The following is a 26,826-nucleotide window of genomic DNA, read 5'->3' on the forward strand; positions in this document are numbered from 1 at the left end:
CATACTGCCCACTGTCATACCCTCCACACTCCTCTCCTGTACATACCACCCACTGTCATACCCTCCACACTCCTCTCCTATAAATACTGCCCACTGTCATACCCTCCACACTCCTCTCCTGTACATACTGCCCACTGTCATACCCTCCACACTCCTCTCCTGTACATACCGCTCACTGTCATACCCTCCACACTCCTCTCCTGTATATACCACCCACTATCATTCCCTCCACACTCCTCTCCTGTACATACCGCTCACTATCATACCCTCCACACTCCTCTCCTGTACATACCGCTCACTGTCATACCCTCCACACTCCTCTCCTGCACATACCGCTCACTGTCATACCCTCCACACTCCTCTCCTGCACATACCGCTCACTGTCATACCCTCCACACTCCTCTCCTGTACATACCGCTCACTATCATATCCTCCACACTCCTCTCTTGTACATACCGCCCACTGTAATATCCTCCACACTCCTCTCCTGTACATACTGCCCACTTTCATACCCTCCACACTCCTCTCCTATACATACCGCCTACCATATTACCCTCCACACTCCTCTCCTGTACATACTGCCCACTGTCATACCCTCCACACTCCTCTCCTGTACATACTGCCCACTGTCATACCCTCCACACTCCTCTACTGTACATACCGCTCAATGTCATACTCTCCAATGCCAGAACAGGTCAGAAGCACAGAGGTTAAGAAATGATAAGCTCAGAGTCCTGTCTACAAATGCTCGCAGTTTAGGTAAAAAAATCAATGAACTTGGGTCAATAATGGCATCTGAGAATGTAGATTTAGTGGCTGTTACGGAGACATGGTTTAATGAAAGAAATGACTGGGACATAACCATACCAGGGTACTCTTTATACAGAAGAGACAGAGAAGGCAAGAAAGGAGTGGCCCTGTATGTTAAAGATAGCATTAAATCTAACCTAATACAAGTTGGTGAGGCCAACATAGTCAGTTTGGGTTACGTTGCAGTTTGCTAATCATGCAGTAACTCGTGTAGGTGTGATATATAGACCACCTGGTCAAGTTAAAGAACTAGATGATCTACTAGTTGAAGAAATAGCTAAAATGACAATGAAAGGAGAAGTTATCATTATGGGAGATTTTAATCTTCCAGATATAAACTGGAAAACCAAAATAGCAAGTTCTACCAGGAGTACAGATATTCTAAATTCCCTACTGGGGTTGTCTCTGCAACAAGTGGTTGAGGAGCCAACCCGGAGGGAGGCCATTTTGGATTTGGTATTCACAAATGGGGATTCGGTATATGATGTCATTGTAGGCGAAACCTTGGGATCTAGTGATCACCAGTCAGTGTGGTTTAATATAAGAACTGTGAAAGAGTCACACCACACAAAAACAAAAGTTTTAGATCTTAGAAAAACAGACTTTTCAAAAATGAAATTAGTCATAAATGAGTCCTTATCAGACTGGAACGGATTACATGGAGTCCAGGAGAATGGGACTACTTAAAAGGTGCATTATTGAAGGCAACAGAAAATTGCATTAGACTTGTCAGTAAAAGCAAAAAAAGGAAGAGACCACTGTGGTACTCAGCAGAAGTGGCCCAAATCATTAAAAATAAAAAGCTAGCATTTTGTAATTATAAAAAACCCAGAGCAATGAAGATAAGGAAATCTACAAGATTAGACAGAAAGAGGCCAAGCAAGTTATAAGAACTTCTAAAGCGCAGGCAGAAGAAAAACTAGCTCAGTCTATAAAAAAGGGGGATAAGACATTCTTCAGATATATAAATGAAAAAAGGAAATTAAAACAAGGAATAACTAAATTAAAAACAAAGGACGGAAGGTATGTAGAAGAGAATAAAGGGCTAGCCGACTGCCATAATGAATACTTCTGTTCAGTTTTTACAGAAGAAAAAGGAGAAGGACCTCCACTTGAAAGGATGACTAATAAATTGTTTGATGCATGTGTCTTTACAGAGGAAGACGTTCTAAGATTGCTGTCTAAAGTGAAGACAAATAAGTCACAGGGTCCTGATGAGATACACCCAAAATTATTAAAAGAGCTTAGTGGTGAGCTGGCAAAACCATAACAGATTTATTTAACCAATCATCAGTAACAGGAGTCGTCCCGGAAGATTGGAAATTGGCAAATGTCGTGCCCATTCACAAGAAGGGTAGTAGGGAGCAATCGAGCAACTATAGACCAGAGAGTCTGACATCAATAGTAGGCAAATTAATGGAAACCCTATTAAAGGATAGGATTGTGGAACATCCTAAATCCCATGGATTGCAAGATGAAAAACAACATGGGTTTACTTCAGGGAGATCATGTCAAACAAATCTTATAGATTTTTTTGACTGGGTGACTAAAATAATAGACGGTGGAGGTGCAGTAGACATTGTATATCTAGATTTTAGTGAGGCTTTTGACACTGTCCCACATAGAAGACTTATCAATAAACTGCAGTCATTGAGCATGGACTCCCATATTGTTGAGTGGATTAGGCAGTGGCTGAGTGAAAGACAACAGAGGGTTGTAGTCAATGGAGAACATTCAGAACAAGGTCATGTTACCAGTGGGGTACCTCAGGGATCTGTACTGGGACCAATTTTGTTTAATATCTTCATAAGTGATATTGCAAAAGGCCTCGATGGTAAGGTTTGTCTTTTTGCTGATGACACAAAGATATGTAACAGGGTTGATGTTCCTGGAGGGAAACTCCAAATGGAAAAGGATTTAGGAAAACTAGAAGAATGGTCAGAACTCTGGCAACTGAAATTTAATGTGGATAAGTGCAAGATAATGCACCTGGGGCGTAAAAACCCAAGGGCAGAATATAGAATATTTGACACAGTCCTGACCTCAGTATCTGAGGAAAGGGATTTAGGAGTAATTATTTCAGAAGACTTAAAGGTGGGAAGACAATGTAAAAGAGCAGCACGAAATGCCAGCAGAATGCTTGGATGTATGGTTCTTATCTGCCGACACATTCTATGTTTCTATGTTTCTCCACACTATTCTCCTGTACATACCGACCACTGTCATACCCTCCACACTCCTCTCCTGTACATACCGCTCACTGTCATATCCTCCACACTCCTCTCCTGTACATACCGCTCAATGTCATACCCTCCACACTATTCGCCTGTACATACTGCCCACTGTCATATCCTTCACACTCCTCTCCTGTACATACCGCTCACTGTCATATCCTCCACACTCCTCTCCTGTACATACCACCCACTGTCATATCCTCCACACTCCTCTCCTGTACATACCGCCCACTGTCATATCCTCCACACTCCTCTCCTGTACATACCGCCCACTGTCCTATCCTCCACACTCCTCTCCTTTACATAACGCCCACTGTCATATCCTCCACACTCCTCTCCTGTACATACTGCTCACTGTCATACCCTCCACACTCCTCTCCTGTACATACTGCCCACTGTTATACCCTCTACACTCCTCTCCTGTACATACCGCTCACTGTCATATCCTCCACACTCCTCTCCTGTACATACCGCCCACTGTCATACCCTCCACACTCCTCTCCTGTACATACCACCCACTGTCATACCCTCCACACTCCTCTCCTGTACAAACCGCCCACTGTCATACCCTCCACACTCCTCTCCTGTACAAACCGCCCACTGTCATACCCTCCACACTCCTCTCCTGTACATACAGCTCACTGTCATACCCTCCACACTCCTCTCCTGTACATACTGCTCACTGTCTTACCCTCCACACTCCTCTCCTGTACATACCGCTCACTGTCATACACTCCACACTCCTCTCCTGTACTTACCGCCCACTGTCATACCCTCCACACTCCTCTCCTGTACATACCGCTCACTGTTATACCTCCACACTCCTCTCCTGTACATACCGTCAACTGTCATACCCTCCACACTCCTCTCCCGTACATACCGTCAACTGTCATACCCTCCACACTCCTCTCCTGTACATACCGCCCACTTTCATATCCTCCACACTCCTCTCCTTTACATTCTGCCCACTGTCATACCCTCCACACTCCTCTCCTATGTACAGGAGAGGAGTGTGGAGGGTAAGACAGTGGGTGTTATGTACAGGAGAGGAGTGTGGAGGGTATGACAGTGGGCGGTGTGTACAGTAGGGGAGTGTGGAGGGTATGACAGTGGGCGGTATGTACAGGAGAGGAGTGTGGAGGTATAACAGTGAGCGGTATGTACAGGAGAGTAGTGTGGAGGGTATGACGGTGGGCAGTATGTACAGGAGAGGAGTGTGGAGGGTATGACAGTGGGCAGTATGTACAGGAGAAGAGTGTGGAGGATATGACAGTGGGCTATATGTACAGGAGAGGAGTGTGGAGGGTATGACAGTGGGCGGTATGTACAGGAGAGGAGTGTGGAGGATATGACAGTGGGCTATATGTACAGGAGAGGAGTGTGGAGGTATAACAGTGAGCGGTATGTACAGGAGAGGAGTGTGGAGGGTATGACAGTGGGCAGTATGTACAGGAGAGGAGTGTGGAGGATATGACAGTGGGCTATATGTACAGGAGAGGAGTGTGGAGGGTATGACAGTGGGCGGCATGTACAGGAGAGGAGTGTGGAGGGTATGACAGTGGGCAGTATGTACAGGAGAGGAGTGTGGAGGTATAACAGTGAGCGGTATGTACAGGAGAGGAGTGTGGAGGGTATGACAGTGGGTAGTATGTACAAGAGAGGAGTGTGGAGGGTATGACAGTGGGCAGTATGTACAGGAGAGGAGAGTGGAGGGTATAACAGTGGGTGGTATGTACAGGAGAGGAGTGTGGAGGGTATGACAGTGGGCGGTATGTACAGGAGAGGAGTGTGGAGGGTATGACAGTGGGCAGTATGTACAGGAGAGGAGTGTGGAGGGTATGACAGTGGGCAGTATGTACAGGAGAGGAGAGTGGAGGGTATAACAGTGGGTGGTATGTACAGGAGAGGAGTGTGGAGGGTATGACAGTGGGCGGTATGTACAGGAGAGGAGAGTGGAAGGTATTTTGTAATAGGCACTCTTTTATACCATTATAGAAAATTTTAGGTGTCCTTTTCTAGGTACAATACTAAATTTAAACATATTTATTACTTGTATATAAGTCTGTGTATGAAATGTATTTAATAAGGAAAGATAAAACGTAAGAGTTAACTTTAATTTAGTCATATTTAGATATTTTTGGCTTTTCATTTTATTTATATTTTATTTATCTCTGTACAGGTGGATTGATGGGTGATTGTTGGTCTCCGTAAGCACAACAAAGTCACATTGGAGACGAGTCATATGGGTCTTCTGAGAGACTGAAAGGCTTTACTACAGATCACGGGAGGATTCACACAGGACATAAGCCATATCAGTGCTCTAAATGTCATGATTGCTCTTTAACATTGCTCCAGCCTAAAAGGACAACAGGAAAGGAGTCACAATGTTTTTGCAGTAAAGTCACACCTATGTGTACTCAAGAGAAGTCACATAGGAGAGAAGATATATCTTTTTTGTAACGTGACAAGAGTTTTACAATGGAAGCAAAGGTTATCAGACACCAGAAGGGTCACAAAGGAGAGAAGCCACATCAGTGCTCTGAATGTGAAAAATCTTTTACAATTAAGTCCTTGCTTGTTATGCATGAGAGGATTCACACTGGGGAGAAGCCATATCAGTGTTCTAAATGTGATAAAGCTTTCGCACAGAAGCAAAATCTTATCTCACACCAGAGGGTTCACACTGGAAAGAAGCCTTATCTGTGCCTTGAATGTGACAAAGCTTTTGCAGGTAAATCAAGCCTTCTTCGACACCAAAAATGTCATAATTTAGAGAAGTCATATCAGTGTTCTGAATGTGACAAGGCTTTTACAGAGAAACACAATCTTATCGCACACCAGAGGATTCACACTGGAGAGAGACCATATCAGTGTTCGGAATGTAAGAAATCTTTTACAATTAAGTCATTGCTTGTTATGCATGAGAGGATTCACACTGGAGAGAAGCCATATCAGTGTTCTAAATGTGATAAAGCTTTCGCACAGAAGCAAAATCTTATCTCACACCAGAGGGTTCACACTGGAAAGAAGCCTTATCTGTGCCTTGAATGTGATAAAGCTTTTGCAGGTAAATCAAGCCTTCTTCGACACCAAAAATGTCATAATTTAGAGAAGTCATATCAGTGTTCTGAATGTGACAAGGCTTTTATACAGAAGGATCATCTTATCACACACCAGAGGATTCACACTGGAGAGAGACCATATCAGTGTTCGGAATGTAAGAAATCTTTTAAACAGATCCATCATCTTACCAGACACCAGAAGATTCACACTGGAGAGAAGCCATTCCAATGTTTTGAGTGTAACAAAGTTTTTGCAGTCCAGTCAAAGCTTTTAAAACACCAGAGGGTTCACACTGGAGAGAAGCCATATCAGTGTTCTGAGTGTAACAAATGTTTTACAGAGAAAACAAGTCTTATCACACACAAGAAGATCCACACTGGAGAGAAGCCGTATCAATGTTCTGAATGTGGCAAAGCTTTTACACAGAAGGTAAACCTTATTACACACCAGATGGTTCACACCGGAGAGAAGCCATTTCAATGTCCTGAGTGTAGCAAAATGTTTGCAATGAAGACAACTCTTATTTTACACCAGAGGAGTCATACTGGGGAAAAGCCATATCAGTGTTCTGAATGTAACAAAGCTTTTAGAGGGAGGTCAGCTCTTATCATGCACCAGAGGATTCACACTGGAGAGAAGCCTTATCAGTGTTCTGATTGTGGCAAAGCTTTTACAGGGAAGAAACAGCTTACCATACATGAGAGGGTCCACACTGGAGAGAAACCATATCAGTGTTCTGAATGTGGCAAAGCTTTTACACAGAAGGTAAACCTTATTACACACCAGATGGTTCACACCTGAGAGAAGCCATTTCAATGTCCTGAGTGTAGCAAAATGTTTGCAATGAAGACAACTCTTATTTTACACCAGAGGAGTCATACTGGGGGAAAGCCATATCAGTGTTCTGAATGTAACAAAGCTTTTAAAGGGAGTACAGAGCTTATCAAACACCAGAGGATTCACACTGGAGAGAACCCATATCAGTGTTCTGAATGTGATAAAGAGTTTACAGTAAAATCAGCCCTTATCGTACATCAGAGGATTCCCAATATTCATTTTCAGATGCATAAAGGAAACTCTGGAAGAAAGGAGTGTTAAAACAGTAGCTGATAAGTAACTCTGAAAGGGTTTGGGGTGTCTCTGAAGTTTCACATTCCACATCAACAAGCTAATGGGAAAGTGAAACAATACAATGCTACTAGCAAACTTACTAGAAGATTTAGATAATTGTAACAGACATGAAAACCTCATGATCTTTGGTGTCCCTGAAACAGTCAGTGATTTAACACCAGCCATGCTCAAGCTTTTTAAAACTTTGCTATCAGATTAAGATGTGCAGGCATGGGTCGTGGTCTAGGCATGGAGGAGTGAAGCAACATCGTGGCTGAGCTCCCGGGCTATCTACCACTTACAGCCATACAGCAGTCACCTACTGGCCCCTGTCCACGGAGTGACAACCCACAAGAGGAAGCCTGAGAAGTCACAGAATCACTACTCTTCCACAGCCATGGACTGTTTTTTGAAACAGCTGCCTTTCCTCTCCCCAATCAGTGAACTTTTTCCCTGCCTCCACGCTCCTTTGCATTGTCTCCAGATTCCAGCTATAGGGAAAAAATATGCTCCCATGCTCTAAAGGAAAGACACAGACATAGCGGCTCCTTACGATCTACTACAGCACTGACTCAAGGAGACCACAAGGACCCCTCTAATCCATTTAATCAGCTACAGACTGCAGTTAGTACACCTCCACAGCCCTGCTCTGATACCAATTGGCTGACTTCAGCTACTCCAGTGGAATGTGTCCTGGTCCTTCCTGCCCACTATGAACACTAAGCCTAACTATGAGATGCTAGTGAGCAGGATTGAAATGGTCCTTAGGGAAGACATGCTGCTCCTCAATCAAAAAGTGGAAGACATAGATGGTAAACTGAAAGCTGCATTACAGGAAATTACTGACATAAGAATGGTTGCCACCACTGTCCAGACCTCACAGGATGCTCTCACTTCACAAATACCACAACTACATCTTTTAATTAATGATCTAGAAAAAAAATAACACAGCCACCTCAATAATATCAGGCTCTGGGAAATCCCAAAGGCCATTGCACAAGCTGACCTACAGGCCACAGTCACTGACATCTTGATAGCTATTTAGAGCGCCTACCTCAGACTAAAATTACTATTGACAGAGTCCACAGGGCAATAAGACCTAGGTCTCCAGGCCGTTAGCATACTCCAGAGGTACTATGCTGCCTGCATTCATATACCTTGAAAGGCATCCTACAGAGAGAGCCTGGCGTAAGGGACCGTTGGACTTTGATGGGACCCAAATTCATCTCCTTCCAGATGTTTCTAAGAAAATTCTGCAAATGAGAGAATCCCTTAAACCTCTGCTGTACAAGCGCGGTTTCCATGGCCTGACGTAAAAACGGGGCTAGCAATTTCAGCCTGTTGTATGTAATACTAACTGCACTTTCTCGATGAAACATCCTTCAGGACAATCTGCTCTATTTGATTTCATGGGCATAGAACCCCTCCAGGCTCTTAATTGGGTAGATTTCTCCACCACTGCATTCCCTACTCTTGCTGATAGACCCAACAAAAGAGTATGACACCATCCAGGGGACTTAGCTGTGACACCCAACAGTAATAAGTCATAGACATGCTATTGTGATCCCTGACTGTTTTTGAGGCTTACTCTCGCTAAGTTTTGCCTGGAAGACTTCCAGAGGGGATAGATGGCGGGGGCCAGCAACAAGCCTTCACAAGGGTTTAGAGGACCCTATTCTCTACCCTGATTGTCCTCCTTTCTTTTTTCCTTCCATTTTTGGGGCACCTGGGAGGACACGTTGCAGATAAACTCATTCCACATGATATCATTTCCTCTACTCTCAAACCTTGGAGAGGGGGATTTGGGGGATGGGATGGGATGAGTGATAAGGAACTTGTTCCTGATCTCCAGGGCATCCCACTTGGAAATAACAAAGATATGCAACGTCTGTGTAGTTTGTTTATGGGTTAGTCTACATATTATAGCATGTACTTGCTTTGCTGGTTTTTCAAAATGCAAAATCATTTTCAACATCTTTATAAACATTGCTCTGTACTTTGGATTATTATTATACCAAAGATGGTAGGCATGGTTCTGAACAATACATGTGCCCTAATAGTTACTTCCCCTGTAATTTCTCCTATCTTTTGGGGAAGGGAATACCTCACTTTTGGAGTGGGAACTTTGCTGGCCCGATGGACAGGGTCAGACCACGCCAGCCAGTCATACCTAATAATTGGCTTGAGACATATCAATTATGGGCTTACTGCCCAGATCTGGCCAGGGTAAGTGTTGCCCCACCTGGGCTGATCAGTGTGATGTTTTCTATATCTATTTGATGGTTTTGCAGTTACAGACAGATGCACATTGTCTGTTTAGTTATGATACTCTCGATTCCCCATGCTGTATCTTCAGAGAGCATGGTCTCAATGTACCATACTGGCTGTTCAAGTGCACATGACTTTTACATGGGGAGAGTCAAGCTGAGTATTCAATGTGCAGCAGTCTCATGGATTTATTTCTGCAAATGTATTCTTATGTTCTGCTGACCTCTCTCTCTCAGGTTCCTTTTTATGTTGTAAGCAATGTTTGCTGTCGGGGGGGGGGGGGGGGCAGGCTCTTTTATTTCATTCTGCTACTTGACTGTGTTTTAGATTACATTTCAATTATAGCCCGGTTTCTCGGGCTCCTGTATGCCTTATCGTTCACCCCAATAGGTTTACTCCACACTTGGTGTTTGGGGTTTCTGCTCATTTGGAGTCCTACCACCCCCTTTTCACTTTCCCTGACCCTCTACCTCCCCACTTCCTTCCATTCTTACCAATTTCATGCTTTGTACCCCTCCCCCCCCCCCCCTCAGCTTACCAGCCCCCCTTTTTCCTTTTTTCTGTCGGGTTTTTTCTCAGGCACAGGCCCTAGAAACCCTTCCCTCCTCCTTTTTTCTTTGCTTTCTCACTATACTCAACCTCTTATTGTGACACTCAAAGTAGTCTCATTAAATGTTAAAGGCTCAAACCTGCAAGAAAAAACAGTCTATGTGTCTGGGTGACATTTTGAGACAAAATTTATTTTTTTCCCCAACTCCAACCAGATTTCATTCCTTGACTCTGTATTGGCCAGATTAGAAGAATTTACTAAAATGACTTCAAATCTGGATGAGGATTTTAAACTCGGGATTGACCCCACTAAAGGCACCTCTGGGGGTAGATCTCAAATGTCATCAGCAGGCAGGAGCAGACTTTAAAAAATTCTCCATTCTCATCAATTACTTGATGTTTGACAAATTATGCACCCCCAAGACAGAGCCTATTCATACTGTACATAGTTACTATTTGTGCATCAGTCTTTTCCCAGTTACTGTAGCCCTGCTCCCAAGGGAGTGGCTTAATGCTTGGGTATCCTCTTCACTTCTTTCACCCTGAGCCTGCTCCAACCCAACTGAGACTATTTGTTCTGTCATATTGAGTGATTAAGACCATAAGTATTGCAGTGTAAGAACAAGTTGCTGCTTTGGAATTTGAAATAAAACAAGAGTATACAAACAGAATCAGAGATAATGCAAGTGTAGTTTCTGATGCTGGGATAGGATATATTGCTTTGTCTGATCATGCTTCTATATTCAAGTTACAGCTAGAATGTTTGCCCCCAAAAGCCACTTCATGGCATTTACAGTAAATTAAATGTTACTTCCGGACCAACTGGTTGGCTCAGACCTCGTGAAGGAACTACAAACCTTCTATGACTTCAATAAAGGCTCAGTGGTGAATCCCCTTACGTTATGGGTCTCTCACAAATGCTGCATTCGTGGAGTCCTAATTAAACACGGCCATAGGCTTATTAGGGAGAGGACACATGATACCTCTGACCTGATCCTAAAACTTCAGTTATCTTGGATTGTGCCATAAACAGTCTACCTCTTCCCCATCACTGAATGATGAAATAGCCGGGACCAGAGAACAACTCCATAATCTTTCCCTTTATAAGAGGAAACGCTTGTTACAAGGCAACAGAATTTTTATTTTTTTTATTTACAAATATGGTGATAAATGCAGTAGAGCTCTAGCTGAGACATAGCAGCTACATTCCGATCCTTTTACACAAACCAATACAATTTAATCATGCCTCTTGTAAGTTGTTGTGCATTACACATTCGAGAATATTATTCTGAACGAATATAATGAGTTCTTTTTAATTGATTAATTTCTTTTTAACAGCATATACCTGTATCAGTTGTGGATTTTTTACAAATGTTCCCATCCATGTGTAATAATTTAAAATGGCTGCCGCATATTTAATGAACCATGTGCTTGTAGGGGGGAGGTGCAGCCATGTGTGGATGACCTCACTCAAAATGACCTAGGAGTGGTCAAAAGATATGACCACATCCTGTGGGAGGTCTTTCTGTGTACAGGATTATAAAAGGGTCAATTTGCATGAGAAAAAGCTCTTTCTACCTCACCCTTTTGGCTTTCACATCCATGATGCAGCCTGGCTTGTTTGTTTCATTGGTAGTTGGAGAAAACATGCGGCGAGGACCTCTTGGTCCTGTTGTTGCAGAGATCCATTGGAAAGCTGCTGAATCCACCACCAGAGCTAAGTATTTATTCAATATTCTTGGGACAAGGGTTGTATGTTTAACCACTTGCCGACCGCCGCACGACTATCTACGTCGGCGGTCAGCCCCTCACAGGCAAACTGATGTAGGGCTACGTCGCTTGCTTGTGAGGGTTTAGGGAACGAGCGCGCGCCCCCGCGTGGTCACGGACCCCCCCCCCCGCGCGTATGACCGGCGGACCCGATGTCCGCCGGCCACTCTGCGATCGGCGGGGGAGAGGGAGAATGATAGGCGGCTTGTGTAAACAAGCTGCCTGTCATTCTCCCCTGTGTATGAGAGATGATCACACGGATCTACTATGTAGATCCGTTGATCACTCTCCATACATCTGAAGCCACAGCCAATCACAGTAGAAAGCACGCCCCTAGGGACACACACAGCCCCTCCCTTTCAAATAAAGTTAACCCCTTCACTACCAGTGTATTTTTACAGTAACAGTGCATATGTATAGCACTATTACTGTAGAAATGTCACTGGTAACCCCAAAAATGTCAGTCAAGGGTCCGATCTGTCCGCCGCAATGTCGCAGTACTGCAAAAAAAATCGCAGATCGCCGCCATTACGCGTTAAATAAAAAACAACAAAAATGACAAAAATCTTTCCCTTTGTTAGTAAACGCGATAACTTTTGCGCAAACCAATCAAAATACGCTTTTTGCGTTTTTTTTTTTTTTTTTTACCAAACATAGGTAGCATAAAACAAATTGGCCGAAAATGTTAAAAAATTTTGATTTTTACATTTTTTTTGGGGGGGAATTTCATATAAAAAAATGTGGAAAATATTGCTATTTTTGCAAAAATTACGTTCTTTTTTTGTTTATAGCGCGTGATCAAAAAATCGCACAGGTGATCAAATACCACCAAAAGAAAGCTCTGTTTGTGGGAAAAAAAGGACGCCAAATTTGTTTAGATACAGCATCGCACGACTGCGCAATTGTCCGTTAAAGTCACGCAGTGCCGAATCGCAAAATACCCCCTGGTCAGGAAGGGGGTAAAATCTTCCGGGGTTTAAGTGGTTAAAGTGTATTTGTTCATGGTAACTTTTATGTGTAAGGAAGCTTTATGTATTATGATGTCCAGTAATGGTAACTTTTAAGATGTGTAAGGAAGCTTTGTGTTTATGATGTCCAGTAAAGTTTTGTTTTATGCTTTTCTATCAAAACTGCTCTTGGTGCCTGCTTTCATTCTAAATATTCACGAGATATGTCAGTGGCTGTCCAGTATACCTGAATTATAAATTTTGTTGTTATCCACCATTTGATACAATACCAATCTTAGTCAATACAGACTACAGTAGGGAATATATAAGTCTATTTATTCACAAGACATGTATTCAAAACAGTTAGACCTGAGGTGACACAGAAAGATAACTTTTTACATAAAATACAGACTTAAACGATAAATGCAATGGGATATGTAGTTTAATGATAAAATGAAAAAGAAAGCGAGATTATGTTTTTCCCAGTTATAGTAGAAACCATAGATAAGTATTCTATATAATCAGACCAAAATTGTCAGCGAATTGCGCAGCCAACAGTCACTCATAGTTACATAGTTAGGTTGAAAAAAGACATCAGTCCATCCAGTTCAACCTATAATGTGTGTGTGCGTTTGTTGTTAACCGTACATTGTATACCCCCTGTATGTTGTACATTGTATACCCCCTGTATGTTGTACATTGTATACCCCTGTATGTTGTGGTCTTTAAGGTGCCCATCTAATCATTTTTTTAAACTATCAATGCTCCCTGCTGATACCACTGCTTGTGGAAGAGAATTCCACATCCTTACTGCTCTGATAGTAAATAACCCCCTACGTACTTTAAGGTTAAACCGCCTTTCCTCTAGTCTTAGTGAGTGGCCACGTGTCTTATTGTATTCCCTTTCTCTGAATAGTTTGTTCCATATGCTAGGGTTGCCAGTACAGCATTTGTACATTGATATCATATCCCCCCTCAATCGTCTCTTCTCCAGAGAGAATAAGTTCAGTGCTTGTAGTCTTTCCTCATAGCTGATGTTCTCCATTCCCCTAATTATTTTTGTTGCCCTTCTCTGGACTTTCTCCAGTTCCAGCACATCCTTCCTGAGGACCGGTGCCCAGAACTGGACAGCATACTCCAGATGTGTCCGGACCAGAGTCTTGTAGAGCGGGAGAATAATCTCTTTATTTCTGGAGTGAATCCCCTTTTTTATACATGCCAGTATTCTGATGGCTTTGCTTGCAGCGGCTTGGCATTGCATGCCATTTCCAAGCCTGTTGTCTTCCAGTACCCCCAAGTCCTTTTCCATACTAGACTCACCCAGAGGTTCCCCCCTAGTGAGTAGCTTGCTTTCTGGTTTCTGGCCCCCAAGTGCATTACTTTACATTTTTCAACATTAAACCTCATCTGCCATGTAGTTGCCCATCCAATTATTTTGTTCAGGTCCGCTTGTAAGATTTCCACATCCTGCATAGAATATATTGGCATGCTTAGTTTAGTATCATCCGCAAATACTGAGATTGTACTAGATATCCCCTCCTCTAGATCATTTATGAATAAATTAAACAAGATTGGCCCCAGGACAGAACCCTGGGGGACCCCACTTTCCACACCCGCCCCAATCCGAGTACTTCCCATTAATCACCACCCTTTGCACTCTCCCCTGGAGCCAGTTCTCTATCCAGGTACTCACCTTATGGTCCATACCTACCTTGCTTAGTTTGAACAGTAAGGGTTTGTGAGGAACGGTGTCAAAGGCCTTTGCAAAGTCCAGATACACCACATCCACAGGCTTTCCTTTATCTAGATGGCAGCTCACTTCATCGTAGAAGGTTAATAGATTGGTTTGGCAAGAACCATTATTCATGAATCCATGCTGATTACTACTAATAATACAGTTTTCATTACTAAAGTCTTGTATGTGGTCCCTTCACATCCCCTCCAAAATCTTGCAGACTACTGATGTTAGGCTAACCGGCCTATAGTTACCCGGGATATATCTCGGCTCTTTTTTAAATATTGGTACCACGTTGGCTTTTTTCCAATCAGCTGGCACCATACCCATCTGTAAACTATCCTTAAAAATCATGAATAATGGTCTGGCAATCACCTGGCTGAGCCATCCGGTCCCGGGGATTTATTTATGTTAAGTTTCTCTAGTTTAGTTCTAAGTCTATCTTCTGTTAGCCATGGCAGTACTTCTTGAGGTGTGTTATTTAGTTTGGCCTTACAAGCTGGGTTAATGTAGCCCCCCAATTCTTTTGTGAAGACTGAAGAGAAGAAATTGTACCTTCTAATCTAATGGGGATTCAGTAATTTAAGTCTATCCTGTGTGGGTGTTTCCTGGCTTCCTAACTCTACCTTCTCACTCTCTGGCACTCCGCTACACTCAATTGACACTCATGGTCGCACAACACTCATGGTCGCACAACACTCATGGTCGCACAACACTCGCAGTCGCACAACACTCGCGGTCGCACCACACTCGCGGTCGCACCACACTCGCGGTCGCACCACACTCAGTCGCACCACACTCACAGTCGCACCGCCCGGTCAGTCGCACAACACTCGCAGTCGCACCACACTCGCGGTCGCACCACACTCGCGGTCGCACCACACTCGCGGTCGCACCACACTCAGTCGCACCACACTCACAGTCGCCCAACACTCACAGTCGCACCGCCCGGTCAGTCGCACAACACTCACAGTCGCACAACACTCACAGGCGCACAGCCCAGGCAGTCGCACAGCCCGGTCAGTCGCACAACACTCACAGATGTACAGCCCGGTCAGTCGCACAACACTCACAGTAGTAATGGGTACTCACAGGTACTCAGGTAGTAATAGGTACTCACAGGTACTCAGGTAGTAATAGGTACTCACAGGTACTCAGGTAGTAATAGGTACTCACAGGTACTACACTACACCCTCAGTCAGTGTTTAATCTCAGTCACCAGTCTTACTTACCTAGTGTGTGTCCCTTTAAGCCTTTCACTTGCAGTTCCTGACGGCGATTCCTCCTTCCCCCCCTTAGTCGGTCAGTCTTCCTCTCTGCACCCGCCTCCCTCAGTCACTTTCCGGTCAGCCTTTGTTCTGCTAGTCTCCTCTTCTCCCTCTGTCAGGGGGGGGGGGGTTACTGCACCGCTCGCCGCCCGCTTCAGTTGGAGTGATAACAGGCTATGCAAAACGGGAGACTAAATCGCTAATATTGCGCTAAACTTGATACTAATAAAAACGTATAAAAACAAAAATCAGTTTTTAGAGAAAAATCTAATATGGTTAATACGGCTGGGACTGTAATCTCGTTACCCTTTAGCATGATATTCAAAACCTATAAGGAAGGAAATAAATGATAATCAGAAAATCAGCAATGGATAATTACACTTTAAAATGGCTGCTAGCTTAAAATGGTCGTTACCAGAGTTCTTAAGATGGCTGCCGGTTAGGGAGGAGTTTCTTCTGGCGTCCTTCAAAGTTTCAGGTAAGGGATGGAGCAAGATGGAGTATGTATAGGTGAGTATGAGTATGGATGTAGTAGCGTGTGTGTTGTAATGTATTGAAGTGTTGTTGCGTTGTGTGTGTCATTTCACATCTGGGTTCCCTTTTATTTTATGTTGAACAAAAGGGCCGTAAAAATTATAACAATCCGAACCCAGAAGGAGGAACTTTATACCCATTGGTTGGGATTATTTAACCAGTAACTGGTGAGGTCATTGGGGGACACCTCTACTAGTCATCCAGTATATTGGATATTAGAAGTATATAAGTTCTTCATTAAATAATAATCATAAAAACAATATGAGAATTTGTACATATTCTCATGGTACATGCGTGGTCATCTGATATTCCCGTTCTGTATCTAGGTAAGGATTGGACCTGGTAACGCCGTTTAATAAGGATATATTATTAATACGAAATATATATATATATATATATATATATATATATATATATATATATATTGGAAATGACTGATTTACCCAGATATGTATATTTACGTTTAGTAGCAGTAAAAACTATATGGATACATATAAAGTTATAGTATATATTGCTACACAACAACTTGTATATGTAAACTTTTCTACACATGGGTTATTTCCAATCAGAATATTATCTACTAGGGGATTATTATGCTAACAAACAATACAATCCTGATTTGGGAATGGATATAAAATATGGGATGCAGTCTGACCATTATACTCTACTATATAATAGATATAATGTAATTCTCAATTGAAGATTGTCCATAAAATCATAAGTTCCACACCCCCCTTGGTATATGATGGGACAAGGATGATGGATAAGCTTATAATTATATTAAACTCATTTAAAGATGCAGTTCTAATCAGTCTAAGTGAACAACCATGTGGCTTATATTGGGGAATTGTCTGTATTACATCATTTCTACCCCCCTCTTGGTGTAGGTAAATGAATGACACGTTTATGTCTTTATCCAGGTTCTTTCGTTATTTATCTTCTCATGGTAGAAACAATAGTTATTTGCTATGGAATGGGTGAACACAGGTGTGATCCTAAAACCAGCTGAATATCTGCCATTGTGTGGAGACACTTCATGGCCAAAACACTATGTTTACGACTTCCCCCGATACTTCGCCTTTCAAGACGTAGCTAATATGGCTTTTTATCTCAAGGATTGCAAACAACAGCTTTACCACCCTTCAATAAGGTGATAAAAACACAGGATCTTCTGTTTGAAAAAAACACTGTGAATGCCGAGAGTTTAACCCTGTATTTAAGGCTTATTCAGTCCTTAAATCTTCATATGCAATTTATGAAAGAGATGTCTATTTCTTCACCATAGTTCTGACAAAGTGCTCAATTGGAACACAGGTTGGTGGACATAAAAGCCTATCTATCTGGGGTAAAGAATGCCCACCTTGATGGTAGATAATAAAGAATCTTTGGCAAACCCAATCATATTGGACTAATCCCTTCAGGCGGTATCCATAACTCTAACTGGCAAAATGCCTGGATGGCCTCACAGCCTCATGTTATCAAAATCTTCTTGCCTCAGTTGACTTCACATTTCTTAGAGGTGTTTAACGCCATTCTGGAGGGTGTCCTATCCCAACGGTCCTATTGTGTGCTCAGATATCAGTCATTCCCAAGCCCAACAAACCCCTTACAATGCGTCAGTTATTGGCCGGTTTCATTACTTAACTGCGATCTGATGATATATTCCAAAATAATTGCAAACAGATTTGGCCCAATCCTTCCAACGCATTTTTTCTCCAGATCAAGCTGGTTTTATCTCCACTAGAGTGGAGTGTGATAATACTATCCATTCAATCAACCTCATCTCAAGGCTGGAAACTCATCTATTCCTATGCTTCTTTTGTCTACTGCAGATAAGGCCATCAATAGGGTTGATTGGACTTTTATGCTTTGCAGACTTTACTTTGCAGAGTGCTGGATATGCTCATATGGATTAAGGCTTTATATTCCACAACTGTCAGAATCAGTGGCACTTACTTTGCCCCATATATTTTATATTATTTTACTTTGCCCCATATATTTTATATTATACAAAGTAAACCGCATCAGGAATGAGCGAACATCTCCCTCGGTGTAATGAAAAACTTCGGAAGCCGGCTGTTGGGGGCGTGGTTACGTCACGTCTGACTCACCCAACCGGTTTCGTCATACGCTTGATGTCATCAGGGGCGTGACGCAACCACGCCCCTAACAGCCGGCTTTGAAGTTTTTTATTACACCAAGGGAGATGTTCGCTCATTCCTGATGCGGTTTACTTTGTTCATGCTTGTGACATTCAGCTTAAATGTGAGTGGGATACCTGCTTTTTAAACACAATAAATTGATTTTATATGCGGAGTTACGCTATGTCCCTGTCAATATTTTTCCCTGTCTCTATTATATGGATATCTGGTTTGAGTCGGTGAGGTGACACTCAGTGGCCGGTCCTGGTATTACAACCAAATAGCTCATATAAGTCAACTCATTGATTTGAGTGACCCACTTACTCTGGTAAGCTGCCATCTTATTCAATCACTTGGTGACTTGCACATTGGTGTTTCTTCCATCTCTCAAGTGTCGTGTGGATTTAATCATCACTGGGACTTGTGGCTGATTTTTTATATTTTTTTATTTATACACTATTTGACTGTGGACTTTTTTTGGATTTAAAAATCCTTTTTGTTTATTTCTTCTCCTTTTTTTCACGGATTATTTGATTTATAGTTTATGAGATAATTTATGTTTTTATGTATTCATTGCACATTAATGTAATTTGGTGACATCACAATCACTATTTATAGCGCAGCACATTCTTGATTTCAATTTGCATTTGGGTTTTTCTATGATTCCTTATGTGCAGCAGCTTATTTTTCTTTTTTAATATTTAATTAATCAATTTTTATTAGTGCAGAAATTCCACCACCATACTATACTGGGATTGTACTCACTGCTTACCCACTATGTATACTGGGATTTTACCCACTGCTTACCCACTGTGTATACTGGGATTGTACTCACTGCTTACCCACTATGTATACTGGGATTGTACCCACTGCTTACCCACTGTGTATACTGGGATTGTACCCACTGCTTACCCACTGTGTATACTGGGATTGTACTCACTGCTTACCCACTTGTACCCACTACTTACCCACTGTGTATACTGGGATTGTACCCACTGCTTACCCATTTGTACCCACTACTTACCCACTGTGTATACTGGGATTGTACCCACTGCTTACCCACTGTGTATACTGGGATTGTACTCACTGCTTACCCACATGTACCCACTTCTTACCCACTGTGTATACTGGGATTGTACCCACTGTGTATACTGGGATTGTACCCACTGCTTACCCACTGTGTATACTGGGGTTGTTCCCACTACTTACCCACTGTGTATACTGGGAATTTACCCATTGCTTACCCACTGTGTATACTGGGATTGTTCCCACTGCTTACCCACTGTGTATACTGGGATTGTACCCACTGCTTACCCACTGTGTATACTGGGATTGTTCCCACTGCTTACCCACTGTGTATACTGGGAATTTACCCATTGCTTACCCACTGTAAAGCAATGTACTTTTGGTTGGCAATCTTACGACCTATTATAGCTGTATTTTGTGGTTTTGGTGAACCTCTCACAATAAATAAAAAATATAAAAATAAAAAGACGTTCAGGCATTTCCCTGTGACTGTACAAGTCGGGTATTACATTTTTAACCACCTCCTGACCACCCCCGGAGAAACATCCTACTCAATATGAAGGATTTTCTGGTATAGGAGGACATGCATAGAACAGGTAGGAACTCTCAATCGGTCTCTCTTGATGGGAATAATTTGCAGATTTATCCGGATATTTCCACGGCCACATTGGAAAGACGATGTAAGATGAAGGAAGTTACCACCTCCCTGGTGGTTGCATGGATCAGATACAGATGGGATTTCCTTTTATAGGATAAGTTCACCTTTGCAGACAGAATATCACTTTTCATAGTAAATAGAAGCCTTTTTTATTGTCTTTTCTGCCCCCGCCATCCCAATGTGCTCCTCTCTAACTTACCTAGTCCATAGCAGCTTTGACTTTTCACCTCTCGAAGTTAAAGAAAAATTGAATAAAAAAAAAATGCATTCTGATTTCATCACTTCCTGTAGATCATGTGACATTCCAGGAAGCTTCATATCCCATCATGCACTGGCTTACGGATTAGGGTGTATTTTATCACTCAGGACCACACCTCCCTCATTACTATACCACTTCTTGTTTTATTTTCACCCACTTTCTTGCTTTTTCCTTTAGGCTCCATTCACATACTGGCGTCTTGGATCGCTGTAAAATCGTGCAAACAGAATCACGGGACGTCTGTTACCCAAAAAAAGTACTAGAACTTCTTTTGGGCGACAGGCATCCCGCGATTCTGTTTGCATGATTTTACCGTGATTTATTAGGCGACAATTGCAGCAAAATCACGCTGCGTTTGGGGTGCCATTGCAAGTTACGGGAATCGTACGGGCGTCCAGCGATTTACAATGATTCGGGATTGTGGGCAGAATCACGTTGATTCTGCCCGTGATCCGAGACACCAGTATGTGAACAGAGCCTTAACCCCTTCAATATCGTGCATTTATACCCCCTTCCTGCCCAAGCCAATTTCAGATTTCAGCGCTCCCACACTTTGAATGACAATTGCACCGTCATGCTACACTGTGCCCAAACAAAATGTTTATAATTTTTTTCACAATAATTGATCTTTCTTTTGATGGTATTTAATCACTACTGGGTTTTTCGTTTTTTGATAAAGAAACAAAAAAATGTCTGAAAATGTAAAAAAAAAAAATGTATAGTTTGTTATAAAATCTTGCCGTGTGTGAGAAATAACTTTGTTAAATAAAATCTAATTTTATTTACTTCTTTTTCCAAAAAATTGTGACAAAAGATTACAACTTCAAATAAACTCATCATACATCCTACTAAATAGCTTGGAGTGTCTACTTTCCAAAAATATGCAATTTTGGTGGTGTTTTTACTATCCTGGCATTTTAGAGCCTTAATAAATGAGATAGACAGTCAGAATATGCAGACAAAATTACCGTAAAGAGTAGGCCACACCCCTTCAGGTAGCAGAGCGGTCGGTGCGGGCACACAGGAGTATTGTCCTCTGGAGGGAGTTTATGATTGCTCCATATGAAATCCTCTGGTTTCCTTCCCTGTTCCACCATGACTAAAGGATTGAGTGTTTGCCCGGAAATATTATCCAAATAAATACCTGCCTGGTCAATTATACACGACCCTCAATGAGGATGAAATATGTCATCTTATGGATGTGGATATGGTGATTTAATGTCATTACTGTTATAGTATTGGGGCACTACAAATATATATTAATATAGCGTGTGCTCTACATATGTACGCACATGTACACCAATACTCCGTTTGTACACATACAATACAAAGAGAGTGTAATTCACCATTCCAGCATTATTGTATCTCTACATAAAGTCCATGCCTGATATACAACTTGAGTCTACTTATGGAACTGCCGTCCGCCCCATGATTTTACACACGAGGGAACACCAGTTGGTTTCTTGGTATCTTAAGCCCTGAAGAAGCAAAACCAAGAGAAACGCGTTGGCTGCGCAGGGACCATTTTCCACCTTCTCTCGTTGAGACCCACCACTTGGTTATCCTTATCTGTGTTCTTGTTTTTATGTTATTCTATGTCATATATATGTATGTCCTTAGAGTATGTTTGCACATGCCTTTTATGAGTAAGAATTAATCAATAAACATGCGTTTTTAACAAACCTGCTGTGTTGCATCATATTCTGACCATCTCATTTAGGCCTACAAAACCCCACTTTTTTTCTTTCTCCATTTTTTTGACAGTCAGAATATCAGGGATGTTACATTTCAAATATACACACCATAATCTGTAGACTCTATAACTCTCACACAGGAAACATACTGATTTTATTTTAACCAAATAAATGCAGCAGATCACACTTTGGCCTAAAGTTATGATGAAAGATTTATTTGTAAAATTTTATAACAGAACATTTTCAGTCTTTTTCCATTTATATAATAAAGAAAAAAAAAAAGCACAATGGCAAATAGATATCACCAAAATAAAGCTCTATATCTCTAAAATAGTAATAATAATATTAATAATAATAAAATAAATTTAATTTGTGAATAGTGTTGAGCGAACACGGACTGTATTATTCGTGTTCGTACCGAATAATTGGATTTTTTGTACCCGAACACGGACACGGACACTTTACTGTATGTTCGGGTAAAAATCCGTGTTCGGTCGTTTTATTTCCGGGTTTTGCATGCTTTGGCGCTCTTTTCATGGCGGGCTTTCAACAGCCAATCAACAATCGTTTAACTGGTGTGCCTTAAGCCATCCCAGCCATGCCTGCAAATGTCTCAGTAGCTGTGATTGGCCGTCTGAAGCATGTGACCAAGTCTTTATAAGTTCGAGGCAGCCGCAGCGGCGTCATTATGCTGCTTAGATTCAGGGACAGAGCACACATCAACGTGCTGGCTGCTGATTAGGGAAAGATAGGCAGGAAAAAACCATTTGTGTCCGGATAGAATTGAGGGACAGGTCGGAGTGTTTAGGCAGGGCGAGTTGTAGGCATTTTAGGGATAGAGTCTGCTGAATTATATAGGGTCAGTGTCTTCTACAAACTACAATCGATATTGCTGTGTGGGGGGTGGGGTCTGCACTCAATCCTGATCTACGATCTCTTCTCAATCCTGTTAGGGACAGAGTCTGCTGAATTTTAGGGAAACTGTGTTCTACAAACTACAATCGATATTGCTGTGTGGTGTGGGATTGGAGATAGGCAGGTGTCAGTGATCCACATCCATTTTTCTGTGTGTGAGCTGCAGTGAACACAATCTTTTTGGGCTGCAGTGAACACAATCTTTTTGGGCTGCAGTGAACACAATCTTTTTGGGCTGCAGTGAACACAATCTTTTTGGGCTGCAGTGAACACAATCTTTTTGGGGTGCAGTGAACAAAATCTTTTTGGGGTGCAGTGAACACAATCCTTTTTGGTGTGCAGTGAACACAATCTTTGTGGGGTGCAGTGAACAAAATCCTTTGTGGGGTGCAGTGAACACAATCTTTTTGGGGTGCAGTGAACAAAATCCTTTTTGGGGTGCAGTGAACAACATCCTTTTTGGGGTGCAGTGAACAACATCCTTTTTGGGGTGCAGTGAACACAATCTTTTTGGGGTGCAGTGAACACAATCTTTGTGGGGTACAGTGAACAGAATCTTTGTGGGGTGCAGTGAACACAATCTTTGGGGGGTACAGTGAACACAATCTTTGTGAGGTGCAGTGAACACAATCTTTGTGGGGTGCAGTGAACACAATCATTGTGGGGTGCAGTGAACTCAATCTTTGTGGGGTACAGTGAACACAATCTCATACTGAAGGTTTGAGGGTGCTGCCTGTTCCATACTCCCCCTACTCCTCATCTAGCCTTTTAGGGGTACAAACAATAGTAATTGGGGCCTAGTGTGGTTGTGTACGTGTGATATACATACACTTTTTTGGGATCATATTTTCTATTCCGCTATTTAATCAAAAACCTTTGGGGATCAGTTAAATTGGGGGATAGTCTGTGTTGGTACGTGTGAGAGAGATCCACCTTTCCAAGTTGTTGGGGTTCATCTCATACTTCTGAAGGTTTGAGGGTGCTGCCTGTTCCATACTCCCCCTACTCCTAGCCTTTTAGGGGTACAAACAATAGTAATTGGGGCCTAGTGTGGTTGTGTACGTGTGATATACATACACTTTTTTGGGATCATATTTTCTATTCCGCTATTTAATCAAAAACCTTTGGGGATCAGTTAAATTGGGGGATAGTCTGTGTTGGTACGTGTGAGAGAGATCCACCTTTCCAAGTTGTTGGGGTTCATCTCATACTTCTGAAGGTTTGAGGGTGCTGCCTGTTCCATACTCCCCCTACTCCTAGCCTTTTAGGGGTACAAACAATAGTAATTGGGGCCTAGTGTGGTTGTGTACGTGTGATATACATACACTTTTTTGGGATCATATTTTCTATTCCGCTATTTAATCAAAAACCTTTGGGGATCAGTTAAATTGGGGGATAGTCTGTGTTGGTACGTGTGAGAGAGATCCACCTTTCCAAGTTGTTGGGGTTCATCTCATACTTCTGAAGGTTTGAGGGTGCTGCCTGTTCCATACCCCCCCTACTCCTAGCCTTTTAGGGGTACAAACAATAGTAATTGGGGCCTAGTGTGGTTGTGTACGTGTGATATACATACACTTTTTTGGGATCATATTTTCTATTCCGCTATTTAATCAAAAACCTTTGGGGATCAGTTAAATTGGGGGATAGTCTGTGTTGGTACGTGTGAGAGAGATCCACCTTTCCAAGTTGTTGGGGTTCATCTCATACTTCTGAAGGTTTGAGGGTGCTGCCTGTTCCATACTCCCCCTACTCCTAGCCTTTTAGGGGTACAAACAATAGTAATTGGGGCCTAGTGTGGTTGTGTACGTGTGATATACATACACTTTTTTGGGATCATATTTTCTATTCCGCTATTTAATCAAAAACCTTTGGGGATCAGTTAAATTGGGGGATAGTCTGTGTTGGAACGTGTGAGAGAGATCCACCTTTCCAAGTTGTTGGGGTTCATCTCATACTTCTGAAGGTTTGAGGGTGCTGCCTGTTCCATACCCCCCCTACTCCTAGCCTTTTAGGGGTACAAACAATAGTAATTGGGGCCTAGTGTGGTTGTGTACGTGTGATATACATACACTTTTTTGGGATCATATTTTCTATTCCGCTATTTAATCAAAAACCTTTGGGGATCAGTTAAATTGGGGGATAGTCTGTGTTGGTACGTGTGAGAGAGATCCACCTTTCCAAGTTGTTGGGGTTCATCTCATACTTCTGAAGGTTTGAGGGTGCTGCCTGTTCCATACCCCCCCTACTCCTAGCCTTTTAGGGGTACAAACAATAGTAATTGGGGCCTAGTGTGGTTGTGTACGTGTGATATACATACACTTTTTTGGGATCATATTTTCTATTCCGCTATTTAATCAAAAACCTTTGGGGATCAGTTAAATTGGGGGATAGTCTGTGTTGGTACGTGTGAGAGAGATCCACCTTTCCAAGTTGTTGGGGTTCATCTCATACTTCTGAAGGTTTGAGGGTGCTGCCTGTTCCATACCCCCCCTACTCCTAGCCTTTTAGGGGTACAAACAATAGTAATTGGGGCCTAGTGTGGTTGTGTACGTGTGATATACATACACTTTTTTGGGATCATATTTTCTATTCCGCTATTTAATCAAAAACCTTTGGGGATCAGTTAAATTGGGGGATAGTCTGTGTTGGTACGTGTGAGAGAGATCCACCTTTCCAAGTTGTTGGGGTTCATCTCATACTTCTGAAGGTTTGAGGGTGCTGCCTGTTCCATACCCCCCCTACTCCTAGCCTTTTAGGGGTACAAACAATAGTAATTGGGGCCTAGTGTGGTTGTGTACGTGTGATATACATACACTTTTTTGGGATCATATTTTCTATTCCGCTATTTAATCAAAAACCTTTGGGGATCAGTTAAATTGGGGGATAGTCTGTGTTGGTACGTGTGAGAGAGATCCACCTTTCCAAGTTGTTGGGGTTCATCTCATACTTCTGAAGGTTTGAGGGTGCTGCCTGTTCCATACTCCCCCTACTCCTAGCCTTTTAGGGGTACAAACAATAGTAATTGGGGCCTAGTGTGGTTGTGTACGTGTGATATACATACACTTTTTTGGGATCATATTTTCTATTCCGCTATTTAATCAAAAACCTTTGGGGATCAGTTAAATTGGGGGGTAGTCTGTGTTGGTACGTGTGAGAGAGATCCACCTTTCCAAGTTGTTGAGGTTCATCTCATACTTCTGAAGGTTTGAGGGTGCTGCCTGTTCCATACTCCCCCTACTCCTAGCCTTTTAGGGGTACAAACAATAGTAATTGGGGCCTAGTGTGGTTGTGTACGTGTGATATACATACACTTTTTTGGGATCATATTTTCTATTCCGCTATTTAATCAAAAACCTTTGGGGATCAGTTAAATTGGGGGATAGTCTGTGTTGGTACGTGTGAGAGAGATCCACCTTTCCAAGTTGTTGGGGTTCATCTCATACTTCTGAAGGTTTGAGGGTGCTGCCTGTTCCATACCCCCCCTACTCCTAGCCTTTTAGGGGTACAAACAATAGTAATTGGGGCCTAGTGTGGTTGTGTACGTGTGATATACATACACTTTTTTGGGATCATATTTTCTATTCCGCTATTTAATCAAAAACCTTTGGGGATCAGTTAAATTGGGGGATAGTCTGTGTTGGTACGTGTGAGAGAGATCCACCTTTCCAAGTTGTTGGGGTTCATCTCATACTTCTGAAGGTTTGAGGGTGCTGCCTGTTCCATACTCCCCCTACTCCTAGCCTTTTAGGGGTACAAACAATAGTAATTGGGGCCTAGTGTGGTTGTGTACGTGTGATATACATACACTTTTTTGGGATCATATTTTCTATTCCGCTATTTAATCA

The 26,826-nt window shown here is 42.3% G+C and overlaps 1 protein-coding gene across 1 annotated transcript in view; it reads left to right on the plus strand.

Moving 5' to 3' along the window:
• LOC309548370 (uncharacterized protein) overlaps window positions 1-26,826 on the plus strand; it is a gene marked incomplete at both ends in the record, with an annotated part of 295,496 nt that overhangs the window by 167,392 nt on the left and 101,278 nt on the right. Inside the window, 2 exons of the mRNA XM_082248308.1 lie at window positions 5,514-6,872; window positions 10,250-10,361. Coding sequence (XP_082104434.1) covers window positions 5,514-6,872; window positions 10,250-10,361 — 1,471 coding nt within the window. The remainder of the gene's footprint in view (window positions 1-5,513; window positions 6,873-10,249; window positions 10,362-26,826) is intronic.

The sequence above is a fragment of the Pelophylax lessonae genome, assembly GCF_965119305.1.
Source record: "Pelophylax lessonae genome assembly, chromosome: 2".
Lineage (NCBI taxonomy): Eukaryota > Metazoa > Chordata > Amphibia > Anura > Ranidae > Pelophylax > Pelophylax lessonae.